Genomic DNA, 22,092 nt, shown 5'->3' on the forward strand with positions numbered 1-22,092 from the left:
TGATAGGCAAACGGCTCCTGTCATGTTTGCATGGGTGCGCGGAATTAGGAAGAATTTCTCCTACACCCATTTCTACATGCTATAGATTGGTGTGGGGCTTTCAAATATTTCTGACGTACAGTGACCCTAAGGCAAACCTATCATAAGGGATCGTCAGCAAGATATGTTGGGGAGGGGATGCCATTGCCTTTCTGTGCAGCTGAGAGAGTATGATTATCCATTGATTTCCCTCTCTGGTCTCTCCCTGGCAAATGCAATCCTATTTTGCTCCTGTTTTGAAGGCAACACTTATTCCTAGAATATACATGATAATAATAAAGATGAAAGTGCTTGTGAGGATGTGCATTCATTCCTCAATTGGCTCTGGCAAGAATACCCATATCTGGGATTATGAAAAAATGCAGAGCAGAGTTGGTAGTTTGTAGGCAGGCTTTAAGTTTGAAGTCTTTTTCATCCACTGGCAAACTAGCCCTACATTTGATAGTGACATTCTTAGCTCCTTGTTTCTTCTGCAGTCTACGACATATTTTGTAAACTCACTCCACAATGCAGGAAAAATAACAGTATAAAGTAGCGTGTAAATGGAAAACAGTCCTGCTCAAACTAAACAGTCACTTTAAGCTTTATATGTATCTGCCCCCCACCCCTTCGGAAGACATTGGTGTGGGACTGATACAAATGTAAACCTGACTATTTTTTATGCAAACTGTCAGTGAGTACCCCTAAATTTTTCTCCTATTGAAAAATAATATTTGGCAAGTACTTAATAAATGTTTCAAAGAAAGTAAAAAAAGTAGTAGCCCTAACTTGTAGTTTTACATTGAGTAAATTTTGCTCTGACTTGAAAGCTATAAATAAATGTCCTTTGGGGACAATTTAGTAGTTACAGATGTCATCTCAAGTCCTATGAATTTAAATATGATTGGCTCAGATAAGCATTGTGAAGCTCTGGTTATTTCACAAACTGAAAAAAAGGAAGGCGTCAGGCTAAATAATGTCAAATGTTGCAGGTTGTTTTAAGGGTTGGAGACAGTGTTTCCCCCTATCCTTAATGGACTTTGAGGTATAAGACAATTTTCCATCTTGCATGTATTTTGTATCTTGCGGTGTGAAACCTGCTCAAATGCCACAGATAATCTGGGCAACAGTAATGTCAGAATAAAAAATCAGCTTGTTTATGTAGGAACTGAGAGGTGGGCTAAGAGACGGTTTTGAAGGTAGGGATGACTAGTGTTTTTGAAACATGGAAGTGCCAAAAGTCCTTCTCACCATACTCATGTCCACATATCCAGAGCTTCTCCTACTTCCTATAGTTCCACCCATTAAAAATGTTTTCCTACTATTACCCTCCATATTTAAATTGAAGTGCCAGTCATCATTGTAACCTGAAGCCTACAGTCTATATTTTGAAGCAATATAAACATTATCCAGAAAGTCATATACATAGGAGCAGAGATAACATGAGTAAGGGACTTATGTGTAATGTGCATAATCACAGTCCCAACTTTCCAAAGCTCCCAGCTGCCTTGTGAAGATACGCAAAGGATTCTGTAGTATATTCAGCTAACTATGCTTACTGAATCCCTATGATCAGAAACATATATAGGACACATGCAGCGACAAAATGCAAATTATGCTGCCTCTTAGCTTGTTAGGGCCAGAATAACTCTCATTCAAGTATCATGTTTTCTCCGTTTTTTTCATAATGTTTTTTTTAATGTGAGAACTTATCTTTCAGAAGTGATTCTACAGTATATTCTGTATTTAGGTCCATTCGTATGGGATGGATTGTAGTGCCAGTAATGTTTTATATAATGGAATTGTTTATTCTTGAATGCATGCCATGCAGTGCTTTTACTGTTTGTAACATCTCTATGGAGGATGTTGCTGTGTGTGTTATATTATTTATTATTATTAGTAAATAAAACTGGGTATTAATATCCCAGTTTTTCCCTCCACAAAACTGGGACTCAGAGCACCTTACAGTTTAAAAGAATAGTATAATTAAAAACATACAAAAGTGATGTTACAGTACTTCGGAGGAAATGGCAAGTGCTTGCAAGACCACCACAAAGTGGAGTTGTATCACTTTGTTAAAAGAATTTGCAGTACACGTTGCATTGCATTCTATTCAAGTCGGAGTAAACAGTTGTAAGATGGTACTTACTGCCTCTGAGCATTTTTGTTTGTGTTAACATATATACCCTAGTGAAAGGTCTGCATAAACATAGAATAACACCTTTCTTTAAGGTTGTTGTTGTTGTTATGTACCTTCAGGTTGTTTCCAACTTATGGCAACCCTAAGGTGACCTTATTATGGGGGTTACTGGGGCTGAGAGTATGTGACTTGCCCAAGGTTACCAAGTGGGTTTTTATGGCTGAGCAAGGAATTGAACCCTTTTCTCCAGAGTCGTAGTCCAGTGTTCCAACCACTATATCATGTTTTTTCTGATAGTGCTTGCATAATGTTCACCTTATCCCCCTTGTTCCCTCTCCAGCCAAATGCATTCTGCAATCCATTCTGGCAACCCAGTAAGAGAGCCAATGCATTGCTGTCTTGTCCTAATGTTAGCATGACTACCGACTAACTCAAAAGTAAACAGCATTAAAGTCAATGTGGCTTATTTTTGAGAAGATAAATATTTCACCATGTTGTGGTGAACTACCCCAGGTTGTAGTTTTAAGAAGATAGAGTAGGAGATAACTGGAAACGCTAGAAAATATGCTCCAAATTTGGGTTTCTTCCAAGCATGTGGCAGTGCTGAGAGGCAACACTGATTTCACTCTGTTTCAGTGAGCAAGACTGAGAGAGAAAGGAGATTTGGAGAAAGTTTTCAGAAGAGGGCAGGGCACCTAACAAAGGCTATTTTGCTATTCTGCTGCTGTTTTAAAGAAGATACCTTTTCTTTTTAAAGTAATATTTCTTGATGTTCATCTACAAAGCTTTGCAGCTGCCCTGAAACAACATAGATTCAATGTACTAGGCTCTGAAATTCTACTGAGAGAATGGGGACCTTTGGATATAGGTTTTACATGGGCACCCACAGTCTGAGAGATGGGCAGGCACACTCTTTGCTTGGATTTCTTATTGTATTCAGGTTGGCAGTAATTCCGGGTCAGGCTGCGATGTGAATCTTGCTATTATATTTAAAAACTATAGGGATTAAATCTGAAAACTAAAAGCTGGCCACACAAATAACTATTTGTTGATCATATGAAGGCTTTTCAAAATTATATTAACCAAAAGCATTTCTTAAAAATGTAGCCATGCAATGAAGAGATGAGCAACTTCTACAGTATTTGTGGGGAATTGAAAACAGATCTGTTAAAACCTAAATGGGAGAACTCACAGGGGTAGGGGCTCATAGCTTTTCATTTTCACATGAAATCAGCAGCCATAAAGATAACTATATTTCCAATGTTTTAAATAGAAGAGCCTCATTTTTACACAAAGGAACTGTGAAGAAAAGATCACTTGAGTAATGTACAGTGTTGTAAAGTGAAGATTTCTTATTTGCTCTAGCACTGTTTGAGCAATTCAGTATATCTGAATTAATCAGAATGAATGCTAAGCATGTTTAATGCAGCTTATCACCATTGTATTAAACATCTTAGCTGTCTTTACATAGCCAGCTAATTAGAGTACTTGCCTCTATAGCTAACCCAAAGCTATAAAATCCTTGAGTGCCAGTTGCTTGCAAGCCCTACTAGGTTACATCTTTCACAGATTTCAGTTGAGATAAGAACATTGATTCGGTGAGTTACTCTGCTCCTTTTTCTTGCAGAAAATTATAGCCAGGAAGGCCACCTGTCCCCACCCCTTGTCCTTGGCCCCGTTCTTGTGCCTTTAACAGCATCTTGATATTCAGAGGAACATCACAGAGAGCATCCAAAAGGATCCACATGAAAAACTGGAGACATGTCTCAAAGTGCTTAATAGATGGCTGTTTTATTTTAGAAAAACCTCAATGCCTTTCATCCTATGTACGGTATGTATGTATGTATGTATGTATGTATGTATATAATGGCCTTCAGAGGTGGTTAGAAATCTGACTGCAGAAATTTCTGAAGCTCCTTCCATTTACTGGATAAAAATGGAATGAGATTCTCAGCTTCAGAAATTTCTGCAGTCACATTCCTAGCCACCCCTGAAGGGCATAAATCTCTATATAAGCTCAAACTCATGTGTTATGGAAGCAGCTGGAAGAAACCCGTGATTAGATTGCAAAGTTTTAAATGCCACAATTTTTGTTAAAGAAAAGCAACCATTCCTAGGACATACTTGAAGTTCCTGTTCACGCAGTAAGAAGATGTTAGGAGTACCAGTTGTCTCTGTAGCCCAGAAACTTGCCTGTCTCATTCCTGATAGATTTTTTAAAATGTACATTGATAAATAAATAAACAAGTTTATTGCATAGCCTGAGGGCGGTTTCACAATACTCAAAACATAGTAATACAAGCAATGCCACACACATATATATGAAATGTTATTATAGTGCACTAAGTGCAATAAACCACAATACAAAATAGATACATATGAATAGCCTGAACATGCACAGCTTATATACAGACTATACAAATCTAAAAATATACAGTAATTACTAAAAAATATACAAATAAACAGGTAAGAATAAAATGTTTACACGATCGAACAGTAATGTGTAAGATAGTTACCATGGGAAGTAAAATAGAATTAAAATGGGAGGTAGAAATAACATAAAATATCCGTCGTCATATGTCAAATCTCTTCATCACCCTTACAGTTAACACCAATCATCCACACATATCTAGATCTCAACTGTGATGCTTTATGAAGGAACCTTGCTGTGGCAAGAGATATTTTTGAATCTTGTCCACTCATAAAGTATGATATTCTGATGTGAGTATCCCAGAATATTGTTAGTTTAATATAGGAATCAAGGTATTGGTCCTTTTCCTGTTGGTACAGATTACATCGAAACAAAATGCGTGCTAGATCCTCAATTTCATGGTCACCACAAATACAGTTTGTTCATTATAAGGGATACCCTGGAATGTCCCATTTCTTACCATGGTATCAAGTTGCTCAAACCTTGCTAAATCACTTACTTTCTTTTATTTTATTAGAACTGACTGAGAATAGATAGATCTGGAGAGCTAGTGAGCCTGGTAAATTTTTAATGAAGATCAGTCAGTTTATTGACAGCAGATAAATACAGTGTTGCAAGGCAACTGAACTTAAAAGCCATTGTGTTTCCTATACAGTTTCCTATGCATTTCTCTCCAGTGACCTCCTTGTAGCCTTTGAATAACTTGTCTTGAACTCAAAGGGCATTTCAGTCGATTCTGTCCTTTTTGCTACTGCTCACCTACGTTTTGTGGCACTTTCTGGCCATGAACGGAACTGAGAGGTTGTGCAAAGAGGCTTTGACTTCTGGGGCCAAGCCAAATGTCTCAGCCAAGGAAGACTTTAGAAAGATTTAGTCTTCCACAGTTTCCTGGAGAAAAATGTTCTTGTTTGGTTTGGTGTTTTGTTTTGCTTTGGCTTGCTACACTGCAAGTGATAGAAAAACTAGACCTAAGAGTAGCAGACCTTGGGACAGAAATGAATAATTACCAACATCACATAAATTGGGGAGGGGAGCATTTAAACCATAAGTAGGCTGGGGTGGCAAATCTTTCCCCTCCTCCAAATTACAGATGGTTTTCCACATTTGTGGGGATTAGGGGCCCAGGACCCCCACGAAAGTAGAAAAACTGTGAATATCCACGACATCCCACCCCTCCTCAGCCCTCTTGAGGACAGCGAGAGATTATGAAGGGTGCTGCCATAGTCCTGGGTAGTTTGCTCACTGTCCCAGCCTCTTTCTTTGTCCCTGCCTCGCTGCCTCTTTTGCTGTGGCTGCTCCTTTGCCCCCTTCCCTGGTGGCACAATGGTTAAATGCCTGTACTGCTGCCACTAACTCACAAACCACTCATGTTCAGTACCAGCCAGGGGCTCAGGGTTGATTCAGCCTTGCATCCTTCTGAGGTTGCTAAAATGAATACCCAGCTTGTTGGAGGTAATTAGCTTATGTGTTGTAAACCACTTAGAGAAGGTTTAAGTGCACTGATAAGCAGTATAGAAACAAATGGGGAGGACTAGGAATTTGGTGAGGAAGCAAGGACAGCCCTAACAGTGGTACCTTGGGTGGCTTTTTGGAGGGGCAATCATGAAAAGGCAGCAGATTATTAGGTAATCAATTGATGGAGGTGGACCTTTTAGATCAAGAGGTTTCTTTTACTGTTTAGCTGTTGTTCTTTAGACTCAAGTACTAATTTCCTTTAGCCCTGGGGAGTCCTGGGAACCACAAAGGTGGCTCTGGGGCAGAATGCAGCTTGCAAGCCACACTTCGCCCACCACTGTGCTAAAGTGACTTGACCAGACTTGGGCTAAATTCACTTCAACTGTCAAGGTGACTCAGGGTGGCTGCTTTGCCTCAGATAGCAAAATGTCTTAGACCAGCCCTCTCATTCCTGCTCATGCCATACTTGAGCTGCCTTGAATCTCATTTTTAGAGAAAGGCAGGATATATAATAAATAATTATATAGATGAATGTTCCCTGTGTAGAGAAATTGGCACAGCTTGCATTGTAACATATGCCTCATGCTATCATAGCATCAGTTTTCTCCCTGTATTTTCAAGGAAAAACAAACTGAAGCATCTAAAATCCAGTTTCTTATTATACCAGACAGTTAACAGTTTATATGGCTCTATTTGCTTTGCAGCATGTTCCAAAGAATGAAGGAATGAATTGTAAATAGAAATAAAAATAGGTTTAATTTTACCAAGGTCCCCAATAATAGCACACAAGCATCCAGAATTAATCTGTATGTGAGCCCAAACTTCTAGCCACTTTTGGTTAGGTAAACTGGGATTATAATCCTCATTATTATTTGTAAATGTGATGGTATGTGTTTTTTTCTCTTGATTTTCAATGGTAAAGAGGCCTCTTCTACCTTTCTTTATTCTATTAGGCATCTGAGAAATTTACAAAATTAATATTTCTAGCATCTGGTTCCTGGTTGGGGATGCTATGCACATGCAGCACTTCTGGAAAAAGACATAAATTTAAATGCATCATGTTTCCAATTAATGGCTCATGGGGAGGGAGAATAAATAAAAAGCAAAAATAACAGTTTCCCAGTGGTTTCATAGCCCTTGAAATCACATTCTGCTTGCAAACTGCACAAAATGTTGAAGACATTAGCTGTGCTTTTTAGGAGCAAAACTAGAATTGCATTCTTTTATAGCATGTTTAGATGCTTATTTGCACATAAAATACATACTGTACTATAAAAGTATAACAAAATACATAGACGGCATAGACTTGTACACTCCTCCCTCTCTCCATAATTTAAGATGCTGTTTGCATTTGCTGAGGGAACTCTGCTTCTCTCTACAACTTTAGCCATACAGGGACTGAAATGGAATCTAATGTGTTAGGGCACATTTCTGGAGCTACTGCAAGATCAGTATCGACTGGATTGCACTCTGTGGCGGGATACAAACGGGCAGGGGAAGACGTCTTGGAGGTGTATTCTGCTGAATACGGAGCCTCCAGACTGCCCACCCCGGGGGCGTGGCTCAGGAGATGGGGCTTCCACATGGGGGGCAGTGAAGACGCCTCACCTGGGGCTGTTTCTGACCCGCAGTTTCCAAACCGCCGCCTCGGAGGACGCTGCAAAGAGAGAGGCAGCTTCCTCACGGGCGGCCAAAAACGGGGCTTTTTTTTTCCTTTGCCGGCTGGCGGATGCGCAGCTGCGCAGCTGCAGCACTAAGCAGCGGCGGCAGAAAGCCTATGGGCACATTTAAAGTGCCCAAGCCCCTTTAAAACTTTTTCCCCCGCTCTGCCCAAGAACAATGGTGGTCTCCTGCCAGCTGGTGATCAGATGGTGTTGGCATCCTTGTCCGCTTGCACTTTGCCAGTGTCACCAGCATCATGGATGCCTCCTCTCCTTTGGTCCCCGCGCTCCTGCTGAATCTGCAATGCACAGCCACAGCTGTCGCCACTGCCACCGATGTCCCCCTGCCATCCCCCATCACCTCCCCTGTACATATGTAAATATTTAGTTTTAGCGGTTTTTATTGTTAGGTGAAAATGGCACAGGAATGTGTGTAGGGGCTCACTTTAAAGTCCAAACTTTCCAAGCAGCACATGCGTACATGTTGCTCTAGGGTTAGGGTTAGGGTTAGGGTTACGAGTCTTAAAATGCGCTGCAGCTGTGCTGCAGCTTCCACACCTGCATGGCAGCTGACGCTGCAATTAAAGCCTGACTGCAAACTGCGCATGTTCCAGGACCCCGACTCATTATGCGACGCAGCTGACTCGGAGCTTTTAAATGGGCAACTTAAATTAGCGGCGTAGCAGTTCTGGCGTACCGGTGCAGCAGCTTACAGACGGAGCTGCGCAGCTGCGCATCAAACGGAAAAGAAGCGGAGAAAAGCAGCACCTTTTTAATGCCGCCTCTTCCCGCTTGGGGCGTGCGGGGGGCGTGTTCATGGCGGCATTCAGGTAAGGGCCGTCTGAAGGCTCTACCTTCATGACGTCATGAATACACCCCTTTTTGCCCGTCTGTATCCCGCCAGAGATTCAGGCTGGAATATTATAATGTCCTGCCATACCATTGGGTCATGAATTCCCAGCACTGACAATACTTGAGTTTTCTGAGTTTCTTAAAAGCAGGATGTACCTCAGGGTCAGAGCTTCCGTTTGTGACAGCTGAGATTAACATTTATTGAGCTGGTTGATTATCAAATGCACCCCCTACCCCAACTTAGACAATATATTCCCTTGAACAGTTTGGACTCTCAAAATGAACATAGCATCTTAGAGTGGGAGGATGGAATAGGATGTACCCATTTTCTATAATCAGACGTACATCTCTATTTTTGCAAAAGCTGGACTTCCAGGATGAAGGAGGAAGTGTTTAGAGGTAAAGGTTTAATCTGAGCAGAAGCAGGGGTTGGGGAAATTTTGGTAAGCTAAAAGCTCTTGAACTGAATTTTAGTCAATCTTATTATTACCACTGATGAGAGCTTTCGTTCTCTCCATAGATGGGATTATCCTTTTTCTTTCTTTCCTTCTTTTTCTTCCTTCCTTCCTTAGCAATGTGTTCTTGAAGTGAGGAACAGACCTCTTATCACGCTATTGTCTTTATGCTATCTATTGTTGTATATTAATCATTGGATCGTATTTCTAATCAGGCTTATACAATTTGCACAGTTTATCCTTACTTACATTTTTTTTAAATGGGGGTGACCTTGTATCTCTTTCGGAGGTAGTTTTGTGCTTCGAGAACAGTTTTTTGTTTTGCTATTTTTCAAAAATCCTTGGGCAGATAAGTAGTTTGCATTAAAAAAAACCTTATTCTTGGATAATTAAAAATGATTAATCTGTGCTCCATCTATTGTTTTGCTTTACATCCTCTGTGTTAAAGAACTGTGCATTTTTATTATTTGTATCCTTTCACATATCAACAGTGGATATAATTTTTGCAGACATTAGTTTCATAAGCATATCAGCATTTGAAATATACAAATAGAAGACAAAAGAATTCTTGCATAACTGTAGCTGTTGTTTTTTTTTTAAATGAGGGCACATCCAGCTTGATTAAAAAGACCAGGAGGGCCAAAATTTTGTTCCTGTTCTTTCCCATTTGTTCTTTCCCATTTCATTTTGGAGAGCCATACACATTTTGTTCATCCCAAAATATTTTCTATCGGCTCTGGTAGGATCACTCCCCAGATCAGTTTATTTTTACCCAGTATAAAATCAGAAAATGCAGAGACAAATTATTGGACTTTTCAGCTAGTCTGCAAGTCCCCTAATCTGTTTCATGAGAAATTTTATATTATAGTGGTATTTCCAATATAAATGATGACGAAGTATGCTACGTGACTTATATTCTGAAGTACGATACTGAATATTTTATCTAAACAATGAACTGCACTGTTGCATTTAAAAATGCAGGTATTGTAAATATTGGGCCTAAACATACAGACCAAAATAAAGCTGCTTTGGGCCACTTTGGAAGTGTGCTGTTTAAATGACACATGTGTCCTAAGAGTCTGGAAGCCACACCAAAGCCATGCTCCAATCATAAGGACTGGAGCGCAGCTTTGGCACAGCTTCTGGCCTCTTAAGATGCATGTGCCATTTAAACAGCATACCTTGAAAGTGACCTGAAGCAGCTTAATTTTGGCATGTCTGTTCGGGCCCATTGTCATATCTTGCCTGGTCTCAACAATTAATAATGTTAAAAAATGTTGTTAGCACTTACCATTCTAAATTAAAATGAGTTGCATAGCATGTCTCTTTTTTAAATTTGTTTCATGATCATGAGCCACTTTGGGAAGATTCTTTGTCCTGATAGGTAGCACACCATTTTTTAAAAAAAATAATAATAATGAAATATTTTAAAAACTTTTATAATACCCTTCCCACCAAAAGGCAGAACATCAAACATGTACAGTCAGAGACAAAGACAATGAAAGCCTGGTCACATGAGCCTCTTCTCCCATTAAATCAGTGCTGTTTTCAAAAGCACAACCCAGTCAGGACTGCTCTCTTTCCTATTGCACTTTCATAATTTCCCCAGCATTAGAGATTTCATTCCTGCAAAACCCTTATCACACACAGCATTTGGCATTGCTCACCCACTACCACTAAGTACTGCCCCTTTTCCTAGTTTGGCACACACATAGAAAAATTCCTCAGCACAGAAATATACTGTAAATGAAACCAGGGTTACCTTTAAAAAGGTCTCCCTCTTTATTTTCCTTGGGAGTCCTCCAATCTAAACTAATTGATGGCCAGTAAAAGTGGACAGTTACTTCTGTCCCTCTGATCTGTCCTCATGTACTGATTAGTATGTCTGAAGGAAGACACAACAAGAAAGAAGAAGGGTGTTAATGCTTTCCTAAACTGTTAAGCGTCTTTTGGCTTTTCCTCGTTCATTTTCAGGCATGTGTGACTCTGTATGTGTGTGTGAGAGAGAGAGAGAGAGAGAATGAGGGTGCCATTAGCCCACCTTGCCATTGATCTCCCACAGAATAGGAACAACATCATGCAATAAGTGCCAACCAAAAGTACAGTTATCCTGACACAATCATCCTGAGACAAGAATTATAACCCAGAGCCCTAAATACCAGAAGCAAAAGTTTCAAACATATCTTGGCCTAAGCTGGTAGCCAGTTAAGAGATCTACTGGGGAAGAAACATGTGAATATTTAGGGAGAATTAAAACATCCTGGATATCACTGTTCTGAATTAATGTCAGAGGGAGAAGAGAGCAAGAAGACCAATCTACCAGTAGGCTATTACAGTAACCCAAGTGTGACATAACCAAAGTGATTTACATGCCTCATGCAGGTGACATAGCCAAAGTGTGGATCAGTCTTGATGGTTGAGAACTTACAGATTCTATGAATGTTCAAAAGATGGAAAATGCATGTCTTTGCTGTCAGTCCAATAAAGGGGCTCAGGGACAAATGATCATCCATCAGCACTCTGAGGTTCCTAGCAACCAAATCAAAAACTATTGTGTAACCTGCAAAAACAGTGGAGAGCATGAAAGTAGGGCTAGGGAATTATCAGGCTAAAATAACAAGATTATCATTTTTCCATATTCAGTTTAAGATGGTTGGTGGTAACAATATGCCCCTCTGAAATGAAACAACCAGGTCAGGGAAGCCTTGCCTAAGTAAACAAAATATTTTGAGCTTTCCCGAAACCAGTTGAAAACTTTTTCCAAAATGCATCAGGAATGACTTTTCCTTTCACCAGCGTCCATGGGATCATTTTAGTGCCAAAATAAAACTTGGCTTTTTATTAAATTCTTCAGGCCTAATTTTATCTAGGATGCATTGCACATGTCTTATGGCTGTTTACTATTTAAATTTGTTTTAGCCTATTTTAATTCATCTCGTCTTAATTGATAAACTGTTTCCTATTTTTTAAAAATTAATCATTATTATATATTGCTTTACATTTATTTTATTGTAAGCTCCTTTAGGATTTTCAGATACAGGGCAGCATATAAATATTTTAATAAGTAAGATGTCAGTCACTCAGTCAACCTTTATTAAGCATAGAAAAACAACATGCATTTACAACATTTACAATAAAACTTCAGGATTGTTTTAAAATTTAAACCATAATCTTGCTGCCTCCACCAGAAAATTGGCCATTAACCAGGTAATGTGTAGGTTCCGATCTTCCAATAAATATTCCACTGATAACCCATTCAAAGAGATATTCATTTCCAATAACCACCTTAACAATTTTTCCCTTGGCATTATATACAATGGACAAAGCAATACAATATGATGGAGAACATCTGGAGCTTGATCACAGTGACATACACGATTCAAAAATGGGGTCTGCAGATATCTGCCCTTGGTCACATTTGAGGGGTGTACATTCAAGTCTTGCAAACAAAAAGGCCTTCCTCGACACCAGCAGTGAAAGGGTTTGAAAATAGTCTGCTATCCTACCCTGCAAGGGAGGGGTACCGAGCATTGCTGGAGAACACACTCTGGGAGGAGTTGGATATGTCAATTGATATTCTCTCACTGCAGGGCAGACTCTAATAGATTCAAGACACTCCTTTTTGGTCAGTAAAAGGAGAGAATCAACATTTAAACCTACAGAAATTACTTTACTTTCATAAAATTTAGCCCAACTAGCATAGTAAACGTCAGATAGTAGGAACCATAAAAGACTAGATTTATTAGGCTGGAAATGTATCTTAAACCAAAACCTATAAGTTATCAACCAGGCTTCAGTTTCAAGATCATTCAATCCCAGTTCCACACAGAGAGTCAGATGGTGTACACATGACGGTACAGATAATAGTCTCCTGAAAAAATGTGTCTGCAAACATTCAATCTCCTTATTAAAGGCTAGAATCCAGGCGAATATGCTGTAAAGTAATTGTGGTCTTAATTTGGCTTTGTAAATGTTTAAAGCCGCTAGAATATCCTGGTTGCCTTTTATGTAATAAAAAGATTGTATAGCCGCCAATGATCTAAGTAAGATAAATTAATACCTGTATTAATAAATTTGATTCTTGGTTTTTACTTCTTCAACTCATGGTTATTTCTTCCTCCACATTTTCTTGATTCTTGACAGTGTTTAGACATAAATGTATTGATAGAGCATGGATGAAGAACATGTTGATTCTCCAAATGTTAGACTTCTGCTGACCTCATAATTGCCTATGGTGCTTTTGCAGTGCAATAACATTTGAAGGGACACATGTTTCTTAGTCTTGCCAAAGAAGAAGAATCTGTGAAGAGGGAAAACACTGAGGCGGGTGTGTCCACAGCTTATTAGCAGAGTTCAAGCGTTGCATGCAGAAATTCCCAACCTGAATTGCTGGCATCTCCATCCAAGAAGAATACATTGGTGGATGGTGGCTCCCATATCATTAAGGTAGTGGATCAATTCTTAGGTTTAGCTCACACTTTAAAGGTGCTGAATCTATTTGAAGGACAAATAGCTCATTTAAAGTTGAGCCGAATGTCAAGAATGGATTTACCTCCCCAATTACACAGGAGCCACTAGCTGCTACTGGAAAAAGAGAGGGAGGAGCACAAGCCTGGATGGACCAATGGTCCTAATCAGTTTAAATTTGATTTGTATTTTCATAAAACTTTCTGAGATGATGTTTCAGCGTTCAAAGCTTAGTGTTCTCCAGCAGCAAGTATCCAGCCTATGCTGTGTTTATGCAGTAAAACAGATTGAAACTAAGACCCACAAGATACAGTTCTTACTCATGGGGCTGAAAATTTATTCTTAAATGGTTGCCTTGATCTTCTCATCGCAACTGTTTTAATGGTCTTTGGAGACCTAATTACTACATGAAAGTTGTATCTTAAGGATTAAAGTAGGGTCTACTTTCAGCACATAATGAATAATACATTGGACATTTAAATGAAACCACTTGTTTGGTTTGATTTTCTTGTGGGTCTCCCCTCCCCGTACATTATTTTAAAATGCAAATAAAGCTAAAAAGGAGTAATTGGATAGCAAGTCCACCCATCCTACCAGCATTCATTCAGCAAGCAATGCCTTTTTCTTTTTTAATTGAATTGTTATATATTGCAATATATATTGATAGCTTTCTGTTTCTTTAGACCACAATAAAATTCTGTAATATGTCTCCTGGGACAGAAAATATTGCAAGCACCTTTCTCTCTTTTTTGGTGATAAAAATACAGTGAGCTGGATCCAAATTTAATCATAGTAGGCTCATTAAAATCAGTGAGGCAAATGCATTAATAACTAACTCTCTGCTGTATTTTCATGCAACCAAAAATCGTCCCTTTGGAAGGCTACCTCACTTTGCCTAATGGTAGGACTGGCTCTTCCTCCTTTGCTTAGGTAGATAAATCACAGAGCATCTTTGAAACTTGGACACATCTGAATGTGTTGTAGCTACCTGAGACATCAATCATGTCATAGATGGATTGGTGCTGATGTTCCTTACAGCATAGACATGACAGAATGAATTGTGACAGTGTAGTAATGGAACAAAGTTTACAAACAATTTAATCATTTTATGATTCTTGATGTTACAGGAAGAGTAAACTGCTAATTGCATAATACCTTTTAATGATATTCCAGATCCGAGATAACTCTGTAACATTTGGCTATGCTTGTCAGCATTCGGTACATTTAATGTGATCATAGACATGCTGCTCAGCTCCTTGTCATAGCAATTGCCATTCCACAAAAGTGAAGAATACAGTGAAATGGGAGATATAAAAAAACATTTTAACAAAATAAATGAATGTGCTAGAATTTACTTGTGTCTTCTGTTTTTCAAAAAAGAGCAAATGAATATAGGGTAATATGGGTGAACATCGCTTTGTGGAAACAGAGAATTTGAGTTCAGAGTATTAGTCAGCGTGAAGCTCATTAGGGAACATTAGAAAGTCAATTTCTCTCATCTTCATTTTACTTATTGGGTCATTGGAAGTATGAAACATGATGGTTCCTATTCATTTAAAGTACTGTACCTTGAAAGAAATGCAAACTTTTGTTTGTAGATATATATTAAGAAGATTAGATTCTAATTTCTAGATATATTCTGAGAATGACAAAGTATTTCCAAGTACTAAGCTGTGTATTCAACTTCTTTGAGAAAGCAAAAGCAAATGCCATAATGAACTTACAGATTCACCATGCAGCCCTTTATATTAGTATCTTATGTATATAATCACATAATTTCAGTCCCTTTATTAGGTGAGTGGTTACTGGGTTGACACTGGTAATATTAATATTTTAACCATCATGTATGTCACCATTTTGGAGACAACCACCAGTTCTCCCATCTTCTCTTGAAAAGGAAACTATTACAGTATTCATCCCATTTGGAATGCTTATCAGTGAACTCTGTACATTTTATTAAAATGATACACAAAGTTTACATGCCTATAGAACAGTGCTGAAAAACTATTTAACCACACTCAGTAAACTCATCCATTTAAGGTTCTTGAAATATTACAAATTTCTACCTTTAATGAAATCTATCTGCTAACCTTTCATGTGTGTTTGTATAATGCAGGTTCCCACCACTTGATCAGAATATTGCTTCATACCTATAAGGCTTATTTGGAAAGGACTATAGCTCAGTGTCATATAGTATCTATCTGGTTTGCATGCAGAAGATCACAGGGTCAGTACTTGACAACAGGGATGAGGAATATGGAGACCTCCAGATTTATTTATTTATTTATTTATTTATTTATGTATTTATTGAATTTATATCCTGCCTTTCTCTCAAGATGGGATTCAAGGTGGGTTACAATAATTTTAAAAAGATCAATCTAAAACATTAGTTCACAAAAGTTAAAAAAAAGAATTAAATAAGAGTATTTTAAAAATCATTATTAAAAACAGTTAAAAACACTTAAAACATACTGAAAACACATTTAGAAAGGCTGCAACCCCCAGGTGCAGTTTAGCAACTTACTAATAGAGAACATTCACATTCAGTTCATCAGAGAAAGCAATAGGCATATAGATCTTGTCCTCTGTTGGGCCATTGTGACCTTTTTCTGTTGGACTGGGGCTTCTGCTGGTTGTTGCAAAACCATTACTGGTTTCTGACAAGCCCCCCCCCCCCCCCCCGGTTTCTCTGTGAGATTCTGGAGAACTAATATGAAATAACACAAATAAAAGAAGAAATAGAGTCAAGAATGAGAGCATGTTTAAACAATCCCCTACTCTTGGGAAAAGAAACTGACATTGGGCAACTGATAGAGAGTGTGTTGAAAATGGACAAGATTCAACACTGTCACACCACTAACGGAATTGTTTCTGTTTATGAAACAATGGAGAGAGTTCCCTTCTGCCTCTGTATTAAGGTAATTATGACTAATAGTAATCCTGCATTTAAAATCACTTTTGCCTTTTGTGGACATTCTGTCCACAAATATGTGTACTATATATACCAACATGAGATTTCGTGAAACCGTATATTATAATAAGGAAAGGTGTCTTAAGAAGCTCCTTGGTGTTTTGAGATATAATAGACTAGCACAGCTCCTCCTTTGAAATATTCCACTAGAGATACAGACACCCTTAAAAGACCTAACAGCACTTCATCTTCCTTTCAGTGCTGTATGTTGGCGCTGCAAGTACCTTTATACACATAGGTAAAGAGAATCAGATCTGGGGTAAATTGGAAAGACAGCACAGAACATATTGGAATGCAGTGTGTTGATGAAATTATTTGCTGGTTCCATAAAAATGATGTTATTTGCTTGTTCCATAGAAATGAATGAAAAATATATCAATTGGTGAGTAAAAATGGCTTGTATTGAATCACTCTATATCTCTTTTCTTTCTTCATTTATATCAGTATTTTTAATATTTTTATATGATGGCACAGATTCTTTAGTTTTTTGCCCCTACACTCTCCCTTTGTCTGATCTGATTTGTTCACAATTAGTGCTACCACTTTTACATTAGTTCATTCATTTAATCATTCAAGTCTTCAGGCAGATTTTGCAGCACTCAGATATGAACTGACTCATCACATGACACATAATCCTGATGCTCAATCACAATATTTTTAATTTTTTAAAAAATACTTAGTAATAGGATTTGACTGCATAATTACTTTACATAACACAATCTCTGGCCTTGGAATGTAGGGCTATGAACAATTAGCATGGATGTCTTTCCAGTGGGGGAGAAAGCTAGTGTCATTTCTTTCCTTTTAAAATGAATGTGACTAATGTTCTTTAAATGAGAATTTGTATTTTATGGTGAGAATTAGCATAAACTGCAATATAGGTGAGTGGAAGAAAGAGAGCAGGAAAAAGACATTATTAATTATTCTAGGCACATGGGAAGGCCGCATTTGCAGAATGCAGTAACTCATGACTGCTAAAATGCAGGTCAACATTAAAGGATTCTGAAATAAGTACATAGTGTCCTTATTTCTCTTCTGAATGAGCCCTTTATTGTAATATCTTCTACAAGGATAGCTGCTCTTCTCCAAATCCTTTCCACAGAGGAGGAATCAAGAAAGACATGGTGACTTATCAGACTGTTAAGAGGCTGAAAAGCTTTTAGAGTCATTGTAATCTGTTAGAAAATGTACAGAGAATAGGCACCTCGATTTAGAATTTATTGTGTAAATTAATATAAAGACAGAATGCCAGACTTTTGAAAAATATTCAAACAAAATGAGTTACAGAATAAATTTTCCAATAATCAGAAGAGAGAAAGAGAATGAGAGATTGGTAAATAGGCAGCAGTTCAGCATTCATAAGCATCCATGCCAGTGAGCTGGCAAAAATATTTTGGGACTTAGGTCATATTTTAAAGGACTATCTGATGTTCTGTATCCTATACAAAGGTTTAGCACCCTGGATAGCTCTCTTAAAGTTTGGATGAAAACCCAGAATGGATTCACTGCTGGCAAAATATGTTCTGTACACTCATCATTGCAGACCACATTTCTTGATTAGGAATGGGGAGGCAAAAAGTAAGCAGTAGTTGTGCAGAAATGTGACTCAGAGACTCTCTACTTAAGACTTCTCCACTCTTAATTCACTGACCAAGCTTGGTAGCTGCCCACATTACTGTAATTTCATGGATCAGTGCCCTCTAACTGAAATAAATCATTTACATTTCTTATAGATCTTATAGATTTTTAACTTCTTATTGACATTTAACAAGTAAGGCATTTGAAGGGTGAGCAAAGTGTAAATATTGATGGGAATTGAAAGAACAGAGATGCTAAATAAATGTCAGATTGAATTGACTAAGCTGTAGGATGGCATTCACTGCTTTGCGATGGCCTTCTCCAACCTGACAGTTCCCAAACATGCCAGACAGGCAATGGTACTATTATGAGATTTGTAGTTCTGTTGGGGGGGAAAAGTACAGGATGGAGGAAGGTATTTTAAAGAAGAGAAATAGACTTTTTGAAGTAATAAAATTTGTTCCCCTAAGGTCAACTGGGACCACCTCCATTCTTTTCTCAGAAAATTGCAAAGTCTAGCCCCAAATTAATATTCTGATGTGCATCAAATGATTTATTTATGCTTCTAATTAGTTTTCTAGTTTGTAATGTCAAAAACATTGTCAAATTAATTTTCAAACCTAACATTTCAATCTTTTGTCAATTTCACCTCTGCATTGGAAGGACTTCTTGGTACTTCCTGAAAAGTCAGGGGGACCTTACTTTCATGCCTACTCTTTTCCAGATTTGTGAACACTTTCTAGGATTGTTCAAGATATTGTGCACCTAGCTTAATCCATTATTATCTCTCTAAGGAGAATTTGCTTATTGAAAAATCAGTGCTCTCTATCCCCTGCTTATGGATTGAAAATTAGATATACGGTGGACCCTTGTTAAGTCATCTGAAGTTTTGGGGTGTGGTGTCACCGGTATGCTGATGACACCCAACTCTATCTCTCCTTTCCACCTGACTCCAAGGAAGCTGCGTCTGTACTAAACCAGTGTCTGCTGTCAGTAATGGACTGGATGGTGGTGAACAAATTGAGACTAAATCCAGGTAAGACAAAGGTGCTCCTGGTCATTTGGAAGGCAGATCCAGGGATTCAGCCTGTGTTGGATAGGGTTACACTCCGCCTGGAATCTTAGGTTCGCAGCTTGGGTGTGCTGCTGGATTAGGATCTGAGCCTCGATACCCAGGTTTCAGCAGTGGCCAGGAGTGCATTTGCACAGTTAAAACTAGTGTGCCTACACGCCCATTCCTTGAGATGTTAGATCTGGCTAACGTGGCACATGCCTTGGTTACATCCTGTTGGACTATTGTAATGTACCTGACATGGGGTTGCCCTTGGAAACTGTTCGCAAACTGGGGATGGCTACAGGTATCATGTCATTCACCTGCTGAAACAGCTGCACTGGTACTGGTCCATTTCCAGGAAGAATTCAAGTTGCTCGTTTTGACCTAAAGCCCTAAATGGCTTGAGTCCAGACTATCTGAAGGACCATATTTCCCTATATAAGCCAGCCCAAGTGCTAAGATTGGCAGGAAATGGCTTTCTCTCAGTTCCCCCCACCTTCACAGGTGTGGTTGGTAAGGACTCGGGAGAGAGCCTTCTCCATGGCTGCTCCCAGACTGTGGATGTCATGCCCAGCCTGGAGGATGGCTTGGAGGACTCAGAGGATGAGCTAGAGCCCCTGGGACCTGAACTTGTAATGGAGGAGCCAGAGCCCCTGGGGCTTGAACCTGTAATGGAGGAGCCAGAGGCTGGCCCTAGTTCTGCTGGAGCAGAGTCTATGGCCCCTCCAGAGGTTCAGCAGCCAAGTTTGCCTGGTGCCGAGGCTGTGGACATGGAGGAGGATCTGGGCAGTGTGCCTACCTTCAATGAGCGTCGAGCAGAAAGAGAGTGCCTTCGAAGATCTCGGAGGCTTTATCAGAAGCGTCTTCGTAATCAGACACAGCTGAAGGCCGGCTCCTTGCCTTCTTAAGCACCTGGAGCATGTGTGGTTCTTTGCCAGTGGATATCTGACTCTTTTAGAGGAAAGACTCTGTCTCTGGCTCCTTTGGCTTCTTGTCTTGACTACCTGGAAACCTTGACCTTGGACTGCTTCATCGACCTGCCTATCTGTTACCCTGAACCTCGGACCGTCTGACAATTCTCTTGGTAATCCCTTTTGGTAGAACTACTGTGAATCTCCAGGACTGTGTAGCTTACACTGACTTTGCTGTGCTGGGAGGAGGTTTGTTTGTTTGAGAACTAGCTGCCTTATCAGCCCTTTGGCTGCTTTCCCGGACAGTGGAAGTCATTTCTACGGGAGCTTAGGTTGGCCCCCTCCTTGCTGTCTTTCTTCTGGCAGCTGAAGATTTAGGCAGGCGTTCAGTGAATAAATTTTACTTGTGTTGTCCTGTGTGCTGGAAATGCTTTTTTAAACAGTTTTTTACTAGTTTTAACTTATGTTTAATATCAATAATGTTTAATCTTTTTTAACTTTTGTACTTCTGTTTTTTAAATTATTGTAACCCACCTTGAATCTCATTGTGGAGAAGAGGTGCGATATAAATCTTTGAAAATCATCATCATCTTCATCCAGTCACTATTTCTCAGCTTCATCTTCATAGAGTTATTGTGAGGATAAAAATGGGAAAGAGGATAATACTTTGTATGTTTCCTTGAGCTCTTGAGTAAAGGTGGAATATTAAATAAGAGAAAGACTATTCCTACAAAGGTCAACTGAATACCAGCGTTTAAGAGTGTGTCATAAATGAGAGCATTGTTGTTGTGTGCTTTCAAGTCATTTCCAACTTACGGTGACCTTATCATGGGTTTTTCTTGGCATGTTTCTTCAGAGGAGGTTCACCATTGCCATCCTCTGAGATCAAGAGAGTGTGACTTGCCCAAGGTCAACCAGTGAATCCCAAACAGGGATTCAAACCCTCGTCTTCAGAGCTGTAGTTGCTCAAACAACTACACCATGCTGGCTCTCAATGAGAGCCTTAAAATATACGTATGGAATGTGTGAAATAGTGTAATACCTTTTCTGTGACTTGCATTATTAAAAAAAGAATTCCATTAACTTTGCAAAATGAAACAAAGAAGCAGTAACTGGTGTAAATACTTCTACCATAATTATTTGCAAAAGCATACTTAAACAGATTATGCAGTCTCTGATGGCTGCAAAATGTGATCCATTTGGAAATTAGGCATATTGCAGGAAAGCAAACAGATGACAGAGTGCTACACAAAACCCGGTGATAATTAAAAGAGGGCAGCTTTTTCACTATTTTTCCCCCACAGTGCACTTTTCCTAAAATAGAGCTGGTTTTGAAAGAAATTTCAATTATGCTAATTTACTTTAATAATTCTACATTTTCTAAAACCTCCCTTCCTTCCTTCTTTCCTTTCTTATTTTTTCTCCCCCAGACTCTTAAGGGCTCAGTCCCTGGAATGGTATTACAATAACGTGAAAAGTCGTTTCAAGCGTTTTGGAAGTGCTAAAGTCTTGAAGAACTTATACAGAAAACATCGACTGGAGAGTGGAGCTTCTTCTGACTTGCTAGGTAAAGAAAAAACAACAGAGTTCTCTTCACTTTGAGGAATACCAGATTTGACCGCTATCCTGAGGGTGCATCATAATAGCAATAGCATGTACATTTCTGTTCTGCTTATCAGTGAACTCAGCACTCTCTGAGCAGTTTACAGTCTGTAAGCTAATTGCCCCGAAGAAGCTGGGTACTCACTTTATCAATCTATGAAAGGATGGGAGACTGAGTCAACCTTGGAGCCCTGCCTGGGATCGAACTCACAACCTTGTGGCTGCAGTACTGACACTTAATCACTGCGCACCAGGGCTCCCTAGTAAGGCAGAAGTATGGAAGAACCCGTCTGTTGGTGTCCCCACTCTCACAGAGGGGTGCCATGTGTGTGTTTTAAACTTTCACTCCAAAATTCCTCCCAATGAAAGTAGTGGAAAGAAATTTATTTTTACTAGCTTCAGGGTGTTGGGACTTGACTATGAGGGCTATGGATCCCACAAACTCATGATGTCTCTCTTCCCTTTTATCCTCACACTCACATCATACCTCCCTCACA

The 22,092-nt window shown here is 39.1% G+C and overlaps 1 protein-coding gene across 5 annotated transcripts in view; it reads left to right on the forward strand.

Moving 5' to 3' along the window:
* Positions 1-22,092, forward strand: part of MYRIP (myosin VIIA and Rab interacting protein) — a 194,671-nt gene that overhangs the window by 110,705 nt on the left and 61,874 nt on the right. For all 5 annotated transcript variants that reach the window (XM_089532736.1, XM_089532739.1, XM_089532738.1 and 2 more), the window contains exon 4: positions 21,424-21,560. In XM_089532736.1, coding sequence (XP_089388862.1) covers positions 21,424-21,560 — 137 coding nt within the window. The remainder of the gene's footprint in view (positions 1-21,423; positions 21,561-22,092) is intronic.

The sequence above is a fragment of the Sceloporus occidentalis genome, unplaced genomic scaffold (genome assembly GCF_023333645.1).
Source record: "Sceloporus occidentalis isolate IW3139 unplaced genomic scaffold, rSceOcc1.0.p SCAF_7, whole genome shotgun sequence".
NCBI lineage: Eukaryota > Metazoa > Chordata > Lepidosauria > Squamata > Phrynosomatidae > Sceloporus > Sceloporus occidentalis.